The sequence below is a fragment of the Enhydra lutris genome, unplaced genomic scaffold (assembly GCF_002288905.1).
Source record: "Enhydra lutris kenyoni isolate GAN:26980312 unplaced genomic scaffold, ASM228890v2 scaffoldscaffold22, whole genome shotgun sequence".
In the NCBI taxonomy this organism is placed as follows: domain Eukaryota; kingdom Metazoa; phylum Chordata; class Mammalia; order Carnivora; family Mustelidae; genus Enhydra; species Enhydra lutris.
The window spans coordinates 7122916-7135250 of NW_019154106.1; the positions used below are offsets into that span (position 1 = coordinate 7122916).

The window sequence follows — 12335 nt, forward strand, 5'->3', positions numbered from 1 at the left end:
AGCCCATGTCTTAGCTTTTAATTTCTGCAATCTCCCAGCTTTCTCATTTCCATGCTTCCTGGGAGCCATCGGTGTGCAGGGAAATGGTGTGCAGATCCCCTTGGCTGAAGTCCCCCCTGGTGGACTTCACCAGCTTCAGACCAGCAGCTCCCCAAACACACCCTCCCCTCCAGACTTGCCCCATTCAGCCATTCACTCTACTGGTGACACCCAGGGCTTGCCTCCGAGCTCCATTCTTGAGACACTTCTAAACACTTCTAGGATTACTGTGCTCAAACCTCACAACAGGCACGCCTGGATGGCCCAGTCACTTAAACGTCTGCCTTCAGCTCAGGTCATGATCCCAGGATCCTGGGATTGAACCCCACATGGGGCTCCTCACTCAGTGGGAAGCCTGCTTCTCCCTCTCCCTCTGCCTACCACTCTGCCGACTTGTGCTCTATCTCTCTCTCTGACAAATAAAATCTTTAAAAAAAAGAATATCTGGGGCACCTGGGTGGCTCAGTGGGTTAAGCCTCTGCCTTCAGCTCGGGTCATGGTCCCAGGGTCCTGGGATCGAGCCCCGTATCGGGCTCTCTGCTCAGCGGGGAGCCTGCTTCCCCCTCGCTCTCTCTGTGCTGCTCTGCCTACTTGTGATCTCTCTCTCTGTGTCAAAGAAATAAATAAAATCTTTAAAAAAATAAATAAATAAAAAATAATAAAAAAAAGAATATCTCTGTCATTCAACCTCACAGACAACATGCACAGGTGATGTTATAGAAGGGAAAGTGAGGTTGGGTGACTGGTCGTCACTGGAAAAGGGAATTGTTATCAGAGCCTGTACTCATGAGTCTCCATCACTGGCGCTTAAAGTTGGCAGACCCCCTTCTCCTCCCATTCCCTCCCCACCCCTGCCCTGGGTCAAGGAGCCAGGCCAGGGCCTAAGCACAGTCAGTGTCCTGTGGACACGAGTTTATTAGAGGGGCCAGGGTCAGAGTGGGTACATCTGGGAGGAGGTGACAGGGGGCCTGGGCAGCTCAGCCAGCCTGACGTCAATAGGACAGAAGGCTGGGGTGGGGGGCCCATAGCTAGTGGGCCTTGGGTCAGCGGGCAAGCAAGTGGGCTACTCTTCACCCTGCAAGTGTCAGCACCCAGGGCATGGTGGAGGCTTCGGGAGGACTGGGGAGAAAGGATGAAGAGGATCATCAGAGAAGAAACTTACCACATGCACACAGCTAGGAGGTGGCAGGGCTGGGACAGGGGCCCAAGCCTGCTGGACCCCAGGTCCTATGTCCCTTCTTCCCATGGCCCCACACCTGCCTCCTAGGCTCCCAAGCCCAGCCCCAGCTGCTGTCCCCAACTCACTGTGGAGAGTGTAGGTGCCCGGCTCCAGCTGTAGTTGGGGGGGCGGGATGATGAGGAAGCCCCCCGCCAAGGGGTTTTCAGCCACTGAGAGACAAGCTTGGAGGGGAGGGCAATGCCACTCAGGGTTTGGGGAAGGGCACTTGGATAAGACAGGCACCGGGTGGGGCTGGTGGCAGCACTGGCTGTGGGAAGGGGGCTGGCCATGGAGGGAACAGGGAGGTGGCGAGGGGCTGGGGGGCCCAGGAAGAAGGACCTGGGCCTTTGGACCCCTCTGAGCCCCACCGTGCTGGGGGTGCCGCTCTCGAGTCCAAGCCCAGTGGGACGGCTCCTTGGCCATGACCTGGTGTGAGTAGAGTACATAGTAAGTAGGGGGTGGGAGGTCCAGCCTTGTGCCCCCCACCCCAGAACGATGGTGGGGCCTCACCTCCTCACAGCACTCACGGCTCACCATGGCCCGGAAGCCCATCCGGGCCCACAGCTTATCCCTTTGATGCAGGAAATCCGCCACCCGGAGATGCCAGTCTTTTCCCAGGGCCCACAGAAAAATCACACATTTGGGGTCCTCCACATCCTCCTCCATGTCATTGGCGAGAAACCTGGTGGGCAGCGAGCAGAGGCCATAAGCCTGTACCTCCCCCCCCCGCCGCATCCCACAACCCCCAGCTAGCGTCTCCACTGCCCGCCCTGGCCACTCACAGAGCCAGGAACAAGTTGCTGTGGGTGTACTCGTGGAGCTTCAGGTTGGCGCGCCGGAAGTAGACCAGCACCATGGCCAGAAGATACTGCAGACCCAGAAAGGGGGAGAGGTTACAGGAAAGAACAGGAGAGTGTGTGTGTGTTGGGGGGGGGGGCCTCTACTCCCACGGTGTCACCTCACCTTATCTGAAATCTGGAAACAGGAATCTTTGGAAAGGAATTCCTGGAGGAAGCTGTGCTCTGCAGTAGAGAAGAGAGATGGTGGACTGGGGTTACCATCGGCCCGCACAAGACAAGAGTGGCTTCAGGGTTCCAAAGCCCAAGCCTCGGCTGAACCCACATTCTGCCAGGACCCCTCCCTTCCCCTGGCCACACTGGGGTCACCTGCAAAGGGAAGGGACAGAGATTTCAGAGGCGAGTGTGGGCGAGTGAGATCCTACCTCTCATCCTGATGTCAGTGCCAGGCCCCACAGCCCCTTCCATGCTGGCCCCCAAGTGAACTCACCCAGCAGGTTGAGAAAGGCCTGGAGCTCCTGGTGCGGGCGCTGATGGACAGACCCACTCCCCCCACCTGGACGGCTCCAGCCCCCCAGCTTCACCTGGGTGGCAACCGGGGGCAAAGTGGCCAAGTCTTGAGTGTCGCTCATCTCACAGCGGGTGGGAGCAGGTGGGGCGGGGCAGGACAGCCTGCAGAGAAAGCAGCCTCCGGATTTAGCACCTACCCTCCTTGCCCCCCACAAATCCAGGGGTTTGATGAGACTGGCCTGACAGAGGACCTCCAGGAGGTGGGGAGATTGGCGTGGAGACTCGGGGTGGGGGGCGGGGCAGTGCTGGGAGCAGACAGAAACTGGCCTCTGTGTGGGGTGAGGAGGCCCGAAAAGCAGCAGAGTCCCTGGAGCCCGTAGCAGCAGCAGCACCCCCCCCACACTCCATCCCGGCACCCCAGGCCGGGCCAGGGAGGAAGCCGAGCAGCAATAGGGCCCATGGAGGGCTTCCTAAGTGCCTGGAGCTGTGCTAAATTCTTTAAGGGCATTCTCTCTCTTGCTCCCGGTAGGTGGGTCTAGGTCAATACCCATCTCGCAAACATGGAAGTGAAGAGCGGAAGTCTCATGGCCACTTAAATATGGGGCCTGCCTGACCCTCAAAGCCCAGGAGTTTAATTGCTCCTCTGGCCCCCCAACCCCCCCCCTCACCCCACACCAAAGCAGCATACTTGGAAGGACCACCAACCCCCTTCTTCACGGAGAGGAAAGTGAGGCCCAGAGGGGGGATGTAATTAGACCAATACCTGCATTTAGAGTCATGTGAGGTGGGGTCACCTCAAAATTTTCATGCTACGGGGAGAGACTCCAACTCCGGGGCTCAGAAGTTGCCGCGCACCACCCTGTGGCCAACCTGGGGACCTCCACCTAGGCTCCCACAAGCAGCCCACCCTTCTCCAAACAGCCTTACCTGAGCTAGGGGATTACCTACAGCATGACTCCAGCCCCCCTGCCGGCATTTATAAACCCCTGGCGCTGCTCCGCCCCCGCAGCCCTCCACCAATCAGACCCCTTCCTGGGGAGGGGGTGGGGCTTTGGGCCATCACCACCCACCTCTGCGTGGAGTGAACTTGGTCTCCACATTCGCCTCCCAGCTGCGGCCTCCCAAGGTAAGAGCTTCTCCAAGGGTTCATCACCTGCAAGAGGGGTAAAGGCAGGACGGCGGGACTCCAGGACCGGAATGGCGACACGGCCCCCTCCCCACCTCTCCATAAAGGTGGAGCCAACCGGCAGGCCGGAAATGAGGCCTGGGCACCATTCACTGATTGTGCCTTGGTGGGGCTGGGTTGTTGGCCGGGGCTGTGTTTGTTTCAGATCCAGGAACCTCACAACCTAGGAGCCAGAGAGGAGAGTGTCTTGGCATGAGAATTCCCAGAGTCCACATCCCCCTTCCAAGATCCTTGAGCGGCAGGGGGACCCTAGGCAGTGACTCCAAGGTAGGACAAGAGGCCTTTGCCAAAGACCAGCAAGCCCCTCCCACCCCACCCCACTCCACCCCACCCCAACCCCGCCCCCAACCTGGAGCACACCTTAAGCCTTTCCGCCCTCACTGGGTCATTTACTCTCTCTACAATCCTATGGGACAGTCAGCACCTTTATTACTTTCCACATTTGACAGGTGGCACTTTTTTCCCCCATTTATTTTATTGTGGTCAAATACACATCACATACAATTTAGTATCTTAGCCATTTTTGAGTAGATTTAAGTATATTCATACTCTTTTGCAAACATGACCATCATCCATCTCCAGAACGCTTCATCTTGCAAAAGTGGGTGTCTACACCTATTAAACAATCACCCCCCCTTCCCCTCCCCCAGTGCAGGGTAACCACCATGCTGCTTTCTGTGTCTGTGAATTCAGCTACTCTAGGGGCCTCCTACAAGGAGAATCACACAGGAGTTGTCTTTTTGTGACCAGCTTATTTCGCTTAGCATGTCTTCAGGGTTCATCCGCACCCTGGCATATGTCAGGATTTCCTTCCTCTTTAAGGCTGAGTAATATTCCGTTCCGCGGATAGACCGCAGTTTGCTTATCCGTTCATTCACCGTTGGGCACATAGGCTGTTTCCCCCATCCTGGCTCTGGTGAATAAGGCAGCCATGAGCATAAGTGTACAAATTTCTCGAGACCTGGCTGTTCATTTTTTGAGGTGTACACTGAGAAGGGTCAGGTGGTAATTCTATATTTAATTCTTTGAGGAAGCATCAAACTGTTTTCCACAGCCACGGCACCATTTTGCAGTCGCGCAAACGGAGGCGGAGGGTTCTAACTTCGCATTATGGCCAACATTGCTATTTTCTGTTTTGTTGATGGTAGCCACCCTAATGAGTGAGAGGGGCTAACGGATGACTTTTAAAATACGTATTTACGATCACCTGGGTGGCTAAAATAAAATATGTATTCAATAAAAATGGAGGCCAGAAAGAAGTTGAATCATTTATGCTCCAAATCCCACCAGTGGTGACAACATAAGTGGGCTCAAGTCACATGACCAACACGTCTCCCGCTGCGAGGTCGGTTTTGTGGTTCTCACTGACATTTTTCAGATGCGAAACTGAGGCTCATTGGGGCCTCAACCTGCTGACGTTTGAGGGAAGAAGGGAAGGAATGTGGCGGGCCCGGTGTGGAGGCCAGGTCTGTGGACCTCAGTTGCCACAGTGCCACTGTTCACTGTTGGACACTCAGCAGCCGTCTCGGCTTTGCTCCCAGTCTCAGGCTTTGACCCTGGCTGCCAGTGTGACTTTTCATTCTTAGGGACTCTCCCTCCTGTTCTGCGTCCCTTCGTCTCTGTCGGTTTCTGAATCCATTAATCTCTTGATCTCTGTGTCTCTCAATCTCTCTGCGTTTCTGGGTATCTGGGTATTTTGGGGTCTCTTGGTGTCTCCGTGTCTTGGGGTTTCTTGGTGTCTCTGGATCTCTCCAGGTGTCTCTGGATCTCTGGGTCTCTCTCAGTGTCTGGGTCTCTATATGCATCTCTGGATCCCTGGTCACTCTGGATCTCTGGACATCTCTCAGTTTCTGCATGCCTTAGAATCTCTGGGTTTCTGAGTCTCCGTGAGTATTTCTGAATCTCTCCTTTCTTTGTCTCTCTGGTCTGAGTCCTCTCCTTAGGGCCACCTCCTACGCTCCCTGAGGCTGCTGAGCCTCTCCCCGACTACCGGGTCCCATCAGGCCGCCCTGTTTGTGTGTGTGTGTGGGGGGGGGATGCCATGTCTGTGCTTCCCCTTGTGTATTTGATGTTGGCTTCCCGGAAAGGAAGCTGTGACCCCCATGGTCTCCATAGCAAGTCCCCTAAACATGTCACTAAAGAGCCTATAACTGAATCAGTTCCCATGTTCGTCACGACCACCCACGACATGGATATGGTTAGTGGCTTCGTTTTACAAATCAGAAGGACAACAACTAAACCCCAGAGTTTGGATGGTCCCTGGGAGGTTACGTAACTCACTGCCGGCCACGCAGCTAGTGAGGGGAGGGCCACATTTCAACCTGGCGGTCTGGCCTAGGCCCCACGCTGAAGCCTAAACCACGGAGCCTGGCTGTCTGGCCTAGTGCTGTTTCAGGACAGAGCCTGACACAGAGAAGGTGTTCAGAACGAACGAACTAATGATTGAATGAATGAATGAATCCCCCAGACCAACTGTGTTTTCAGCCTCCCACCCTCAGCAGGTGGGTACAAAGAAGCCTCTGGGTGACTTCAGGCCCAATCCCTTCAGTGCCAGCCTTGGGTTCCATGCTCCACACTGGAGAGAACATTTTCGTTTTTCATTTTGAAAGAATTTTTGACTCACATAGGTGTTGCCTAAAAAGTATGGAGGGGCGCTTGGGTGACTCAGTCGGTTAAGCATCCAACTCTTGATTTCGGCTCGGGTGGTAATCTCAGGGTCACGAGATCGAGCCCCACACAGGGCTCTGCACTGAACGGGATGCCTGCTTACAATTCTCTCTTCCTCTCTCTCTGCTCCTCCCCCACTCCCATGCCTCTTAAAAAAAAAAAAAAAAGGAAAAGTATGGAAAGGTTTTGTGTCCTCTTCGCCCAGTTTCCCCCAATGCTAACATCTTACATAACCAGAAAACACTTAGAACCAGGAAATTGACATTGGTATAACAAAACTGTGCACCTCATCCAGATTCATCAGTTTTGACAAGCACTCATTTATTTATTTGTTTGGTGTCTGGTTCTATAAATGTTATCACACGCTTGGACTGGTGTATTTACAACCCCAAGCAGGATACAGACAATTCCATCACCCAGAGGAGCTCCCTTACCAGTCCTTCAGAGGCACACCCTCCGCCCCACCCGCCTCCAGCAACCATTCCTGTGTCATCACCGTAAAACATTACACAATTAGAATCATACTGGATGGGACCTTGGAGGCTGGCTTTTTCACTCTGCGTTTCATCAGCATCTACATTGCTGCGTGTATCAAAGTTTCGTTCCTTTTTATGACCATGTTTCGTTTTTTAAAAGATTTTATGTATTTATTTGTTTGTCAGAGAGAGAGAGAGAGAACACAAACAGGAAAGCTTCAGGCAGAGGTAGAGGAAGAAGCAGGCTCCCCGCCGCGCAAGGAGCCTGATTAGGGACTTGATCTTAGGACCCTGGAATCACTACTTGAGCCGAAGGCAGATGCTTAACCGACTGAGCCACTCAGGCATCCCATGACCATGTATTTTTATTACCAACTAGTATTCCACAGTTCGGAATGGGTTGTCTCCAGTATGGGCTATTACAGATAAAGCTGCTGTGAACGTTTGTATACGGTCTTTACATGGCCATACGTTTTTGTTTCTCTAGGATAAACACCTAGGGGGAGTCATACTGTAAATGTATGTTTAACTTTATAAGAGACAAACTTTTTCAGAGACAGTTTTCGTATTGTCAGTATTCTTTATTTTAGTCCTATGGTTTGTTTTTCTTTCTTTTCACTCCCTTCTAGGTATTTCTACCTATAAAGGAATATATAACTTCTCTCTTTTAATTATTTTATTATTTTTGTTTTATTTATGTATTATTTTATTATTTTTTATTATTCTGACATCCTCTACATAGAAACTTTCGATAACTGGATTTCTAAGCAACAAATTCTAATTCAATAATCGTTGGGGCGCTTGGGTGGTTCAGTGGGTTAAGCCTCTGCCTTCAGCTCAGGTCATGATCTCAGGGTCCTGGGATTGAGCCCCACATCAGGTTCTCTGCTCAGCGGGAAGCCTGCTTCCTCCTCTCTCTTTCTGCCTGCCTCTCTGCCTACTTGTGATCTCTCTCTTTGTCAAATAAATAAATAAAAACTTTAAAGAAAAAATCTTTTAAAAAAATAACAATCTTTACTGGAACTCTTTGTATAATGTGTCACGCATTTCTGTGTCTAACCATACTTATGTGGTTTCCTTCGTCGTGTGAGTTTAATTTGCATTTCCCTAACGGCTAATGATACTGAACATCTTTTCGTGTGCTTATTTTCAATTGTGGAGTATATTGTTGCCCTCTTCTCCACCAAGAGATGTTAGCCCTCCCTCCTCCATTTCCTGTGAATGTGATGTTATTTGGGAACAGGGTCTCTGCAGATGTAATCAGGTAAAGATGAGATCAGACTTGATAAGGGTAAGCCCTAGTCTAGTATGACTGGTGTCCTTAGAAGGGAAGAGCCGTGGAGACAGACACAGAGAGGAGAATACCAGGTGAAGATAGACACATGGGGTGGAGAGGAAGGGGGCCCTGGATGGCTCAGCTGGTGGAACTTCTGACTCCTGGTTTGGGCTCAGGTCATGATCTCATCAAGGTCAGGATCTCATCAAGGTCACGAGATTGAGCCCTGCACGGGCTCCAGGCTCAGTGGGGAGTCTGATAGAGATTCTCTCTCTCCCTCTGCCCCTTGTCCAGTGCTCACACACTCTCTCTCTCTCTGTCTCAGATAAGATCCCCAGACCGAAGACAGCCATGTAACAGCAGAGGCAGACGCCGGAACATTGTGACTGCCATCCAGGGAACACCAAAGTTTGCTTGCACCCACCAGAGAGACAGCATGGAGCCACTAACACCTTGATTTTGGGCTTCTGACCTCCAACAGCGAGATAGTAGCTTTTTTCCCTGAAGCACTCCCGCTCACGGTGCTTTGCTACGTGACAGCCCTGGGACATGCATACATTTTGCGTCCGTGCATCTTCTCTGGTCAAGTGTTTCTTGGGATCTGTTGCCAGTTTAATTGGATTGTTTGTTTTGTTACCGTCAAGTCTGGAGCATTCTTTACATATTCTCAGTGCAAGCTTTTGTCAGATAAGTGATTTGTAAATATTTTCTCCCAAACTATAGCTCTGTCATTTTGCCTCTTACTGTTGTCTTTCACGGAGCACGGCTTTCATTTTTGATGATGTTCCCTGATTGATTGTTGTTAATAAACTGTGGGATTTCAAAGGTAGGGGTTCTCCCATTTGAGGGCCTCAAGGAGCCCCAGAGAGAGACTAAAACAAGAGAGGAGAGAGGCAGCCAAGGGCAGATCACTCTAGAAGAAAAAGCCAGAGTCTCGGGGCTGGGGATGCCCAGACTGGGTGTGTAGGAGGCCCAGGGGTGGGGGGGAGGGGGCAGGAGCCGAGGGGGTTGGGGGGGAACCTGAGGATGGAGGAGCTGGAGATGAGCCCTGAGTGGGCATGTTCGGAGGGTCACCACGGAACACAATCGTAGAGGCAGAGGGCAGCCAAACTTCCAGGGTTCTGGACGCCCTTCTAGGCCCACGCTCCTGGATTTGCTACCTGAATTACCTTGTCTATTCCACTGGCTGTAGATCTTTCTAGAGGCCACAGAGGCTCTTCCCAGCCCTGACACTCCCCCATGTCCACACTTACACCTCTCGCTGCCTCTCAACCCTCTCTGCTTGTTTTCTCTAGGCACCTCACTCACTATCTGCCCCCCCCCCCAACCGTTCCTTCCTCCTTTCTCTGAACACTTACCAGCAGTTGTTCAAAAGCAACATAGTAACAACAAAATTAGGGCTCGTTTCTCAGTACATTTTTTATTGCCGTGCGTCAACCACATAGAAAAGTACACAGAACAGAAATGAGTTCCATGATGAATTTTCAGAACCCACCTGTGTAGCCGGGGACCCCACGTGCCCTGCCCAGTCTCTATCCACCGTCCCATCCCCCGTGCTCCCCAAAGGCCAGTCACTGTTCTGGACTCTAACCTCATCAGTTAGTTTTGCCTGTTTTTAACTTTACGTAAATAGAAGCGCACAGAAGGTTTGCTCTGGGGTGAGACTTCGTCATGCTGCTGCTTCCTTCCCCTTGCTGGGTGGTGTCCTCTTGGGTGAGAATTTGGATTTTTTTTTTTTTTTTTTTGACAGACGGAGATCACAAGTAGGCAGAGAGGCAGGCAGAGAGAGAGGAGGAAGCAGGCTCCACGCTGAGCAGAGAACCCGATGCGGGGCTCGATCCCAGGACCCTGGGATCGTGACTTGCACCGAAGGCAGAGGCTTTAACACACTGAGCCACACAGGCGCCACTTGGGTGAGAATTTGAAAGTATTTTTACTTTCTTTCGCACCCCTGACATCCAGTTCATCACTACATCTTGTGGATTCTCGCACAAAAATCGCTCCCTAGTTCATGTCCACCTCCCCCCAGCTGCCTCCCTGGCCATCACCTCCTGCCTGATGACCCCCGTGGTCTGCTGAGTATTCTCTGCCTTCTTGTGCTCTTGGCCCTCCCTAGAGCTGCAGTGATCTTTGAAAAATAGTCCTTTCAGGAGCACCTGGGTGGCTCAGTTGGTTAAACATCTGCCTTAGCTCTGGTAGTGATCTCAGGGTCCTGGGATCGAGCCCTGCATCATGCTCCCTGCTCAGCGGGGAGTTGGTAAAAACTTAAAAATAAAAATAAAAATAGTCTTTTTAATAAAATACAACCTCCTTAACCATGGTACTTAGATATGATCACTGTCTGGAATCATCTCGTTTCCTTGTTACCTCCCAGTACGTCAGTGCCTTTAGATCAGGGACCTGGTCAGCTTTGTCTGTCCCCAAGCTTCCAGCCCTGACTCAGAGCCTACTGTGTAGCCCTCTGCTCACATTCCCGGGATGCACTGATGGCTTTCCAGGCCCTGCACTCTCTGGTTTTGCTCCTCTCTCTGACCCCAGCCCTGGCCCTGCCCCTCCCCCACCCTCCAGCTAGACCAGCTGCTTTAGTTCTTCTCTGAACTCTGTCCCCCGCTCCTTGCCCCAGGGGCTTTATGCACGCTAGTTCCTCCCAATAAGACAGGTGTCCTTCCTCTGGGACAATTCTACTCCCTACCCCCTTTTATACTTACCAGGGTGCTTGCTTCAGTTACTGGAATTTGAGCAGAAATGGTTTATGCCATATCTGAGCAGCAGCTGTCAGAGCCCCAAGATGGTTCTACCCTTCCTCTTTGCCAGCTGCACTGGACAGCCTCTCTAGCCTGGAGTCTGGAATAAAGAAGATATGGAACGGTTCCTGAGCCAAGCTGTAAAGGGCATGGATTGTGAGCAAGAGATAAACTTTTGTTTTTGAAAGCCACTGAGATTTGGGAATTGCTTATTATTGTATCAGATCTCTATTTGCTGCTGTGACAAATTGCCAGAAATAGAACAAATCTACTATCTTTTGTATGAATCTATTCTATTGCAGGTTCTGGAGGTTGCATGTGGACCTGGCCTGCATTCCTTGATTCATGGCCTCACCCTCCGTCTTCACAGAGAGCAGCCCCATGTCTTCAAATCTCGAACTCGGACCCCACTTCCACTTTTAAGGACCCTGATGATGACATTGAGCTCACCTGGATAATCCACGATAATCTCTCCATCTCCAGATCCCAGACTTAATCGCATCTCCAGAGTACTTTTTGCTATCTGAGGTCAGATTCCCAGTTTCCAGGAATTGGGAGGCAGACATCTTTGAGAGGCCGCTATTCTACCCTCTATATTTATTACAGCATAATTTATGCTGTGCTACCGAATTTGCTATTTATAAAATCGTATATTAGCACTGCGTGCTATCTATAAAAATACACATGAAACACAAGGATATGGGGGCGCCTGGGTGGCTCAGTCGGTTGGGCGGCTGCCTCTTGATTTCGGCTCAGGTTGTGATCTCAGGGTCATGAGATCGAGCCCCGTGTCAGGCTTCTTGCTGGGCTTGGAGCCTGCTTGGGATTCTCTCTCTCCATCTGTCCTGCCCCACATTGCTCGTGCTCTTTCAAAAGAAAAAAAAAAAGGATATAAAGAATTTGGAAGTACAAGGATAGAGAAAAAAATTAGGCAAATACTAAAAGAAAGCTAAAATAGCTACATTAGTATAGCTATTAACAAATTCCAAGTTAAAAGCATTACCAGGCAGAAAAAGGGTGTTTCCGTAATGATTTCTAAAATATATAGCAATTTAGAATCTATTTATTCTTAAAAATAATGTCCATGGGGCACCTGGGTGGCTCAGTCGGTTAAGTGTCTACCTTCAGCTCAGGTCATGATCTTGGAGTGCCAGGATCAAGTCCTGCAATGGGCTCCCCAGTCAGCAAGGAGTCTGCTCCTCCCTCTGCTCCTCCTGCTGCTTGTCCTCTCTCTCTCTCTCTCTCTCTCTAATCAATAAATAAAATCTTTAAAAAAAAAAAAGTAAAGTCCATAAGCAATAAAGATATGTAAATATATTGGGGCGCCTGGGTGGCTCAGTGGGTTAAGCCTCTGCCTTCAGTTCAGGTCATGATCCCAGGGTCCTGGGATCGAGCCCCACATCAGGCTCTCCGCTCAGCGG

General features: G+C 51.2%; 1 protein-coding gene across 1 annotated transcript; it reads right to left on the minus strand.

The window, feature by feature from the left end:
• Positions 1–1123: 1123 nt before the first annotated feature.
• Positions 1124–2687, minus strand: LOC111149493 (speedy/RINGO cell cycle regulator family member C). The gene is made up of 6 exons (XM_022506591.1): positions 2546–2687; positions 2222–2280; positions 2041–2126; positions 1769–1940; positions 1345–1684; positions 1124–1158 (listed from the first exon to the last, which is right to left on the minus strand). The coding sequence occupies exons 1-6, from the start codon at positions 2685–2687 to the stop codon at positions 1124–1126; spliced, it is 834 nt and encodes a 277-aa protein (XP_022362299.1).
• Positions 2688–12335: the final 9648 nt, after the last annotated feature.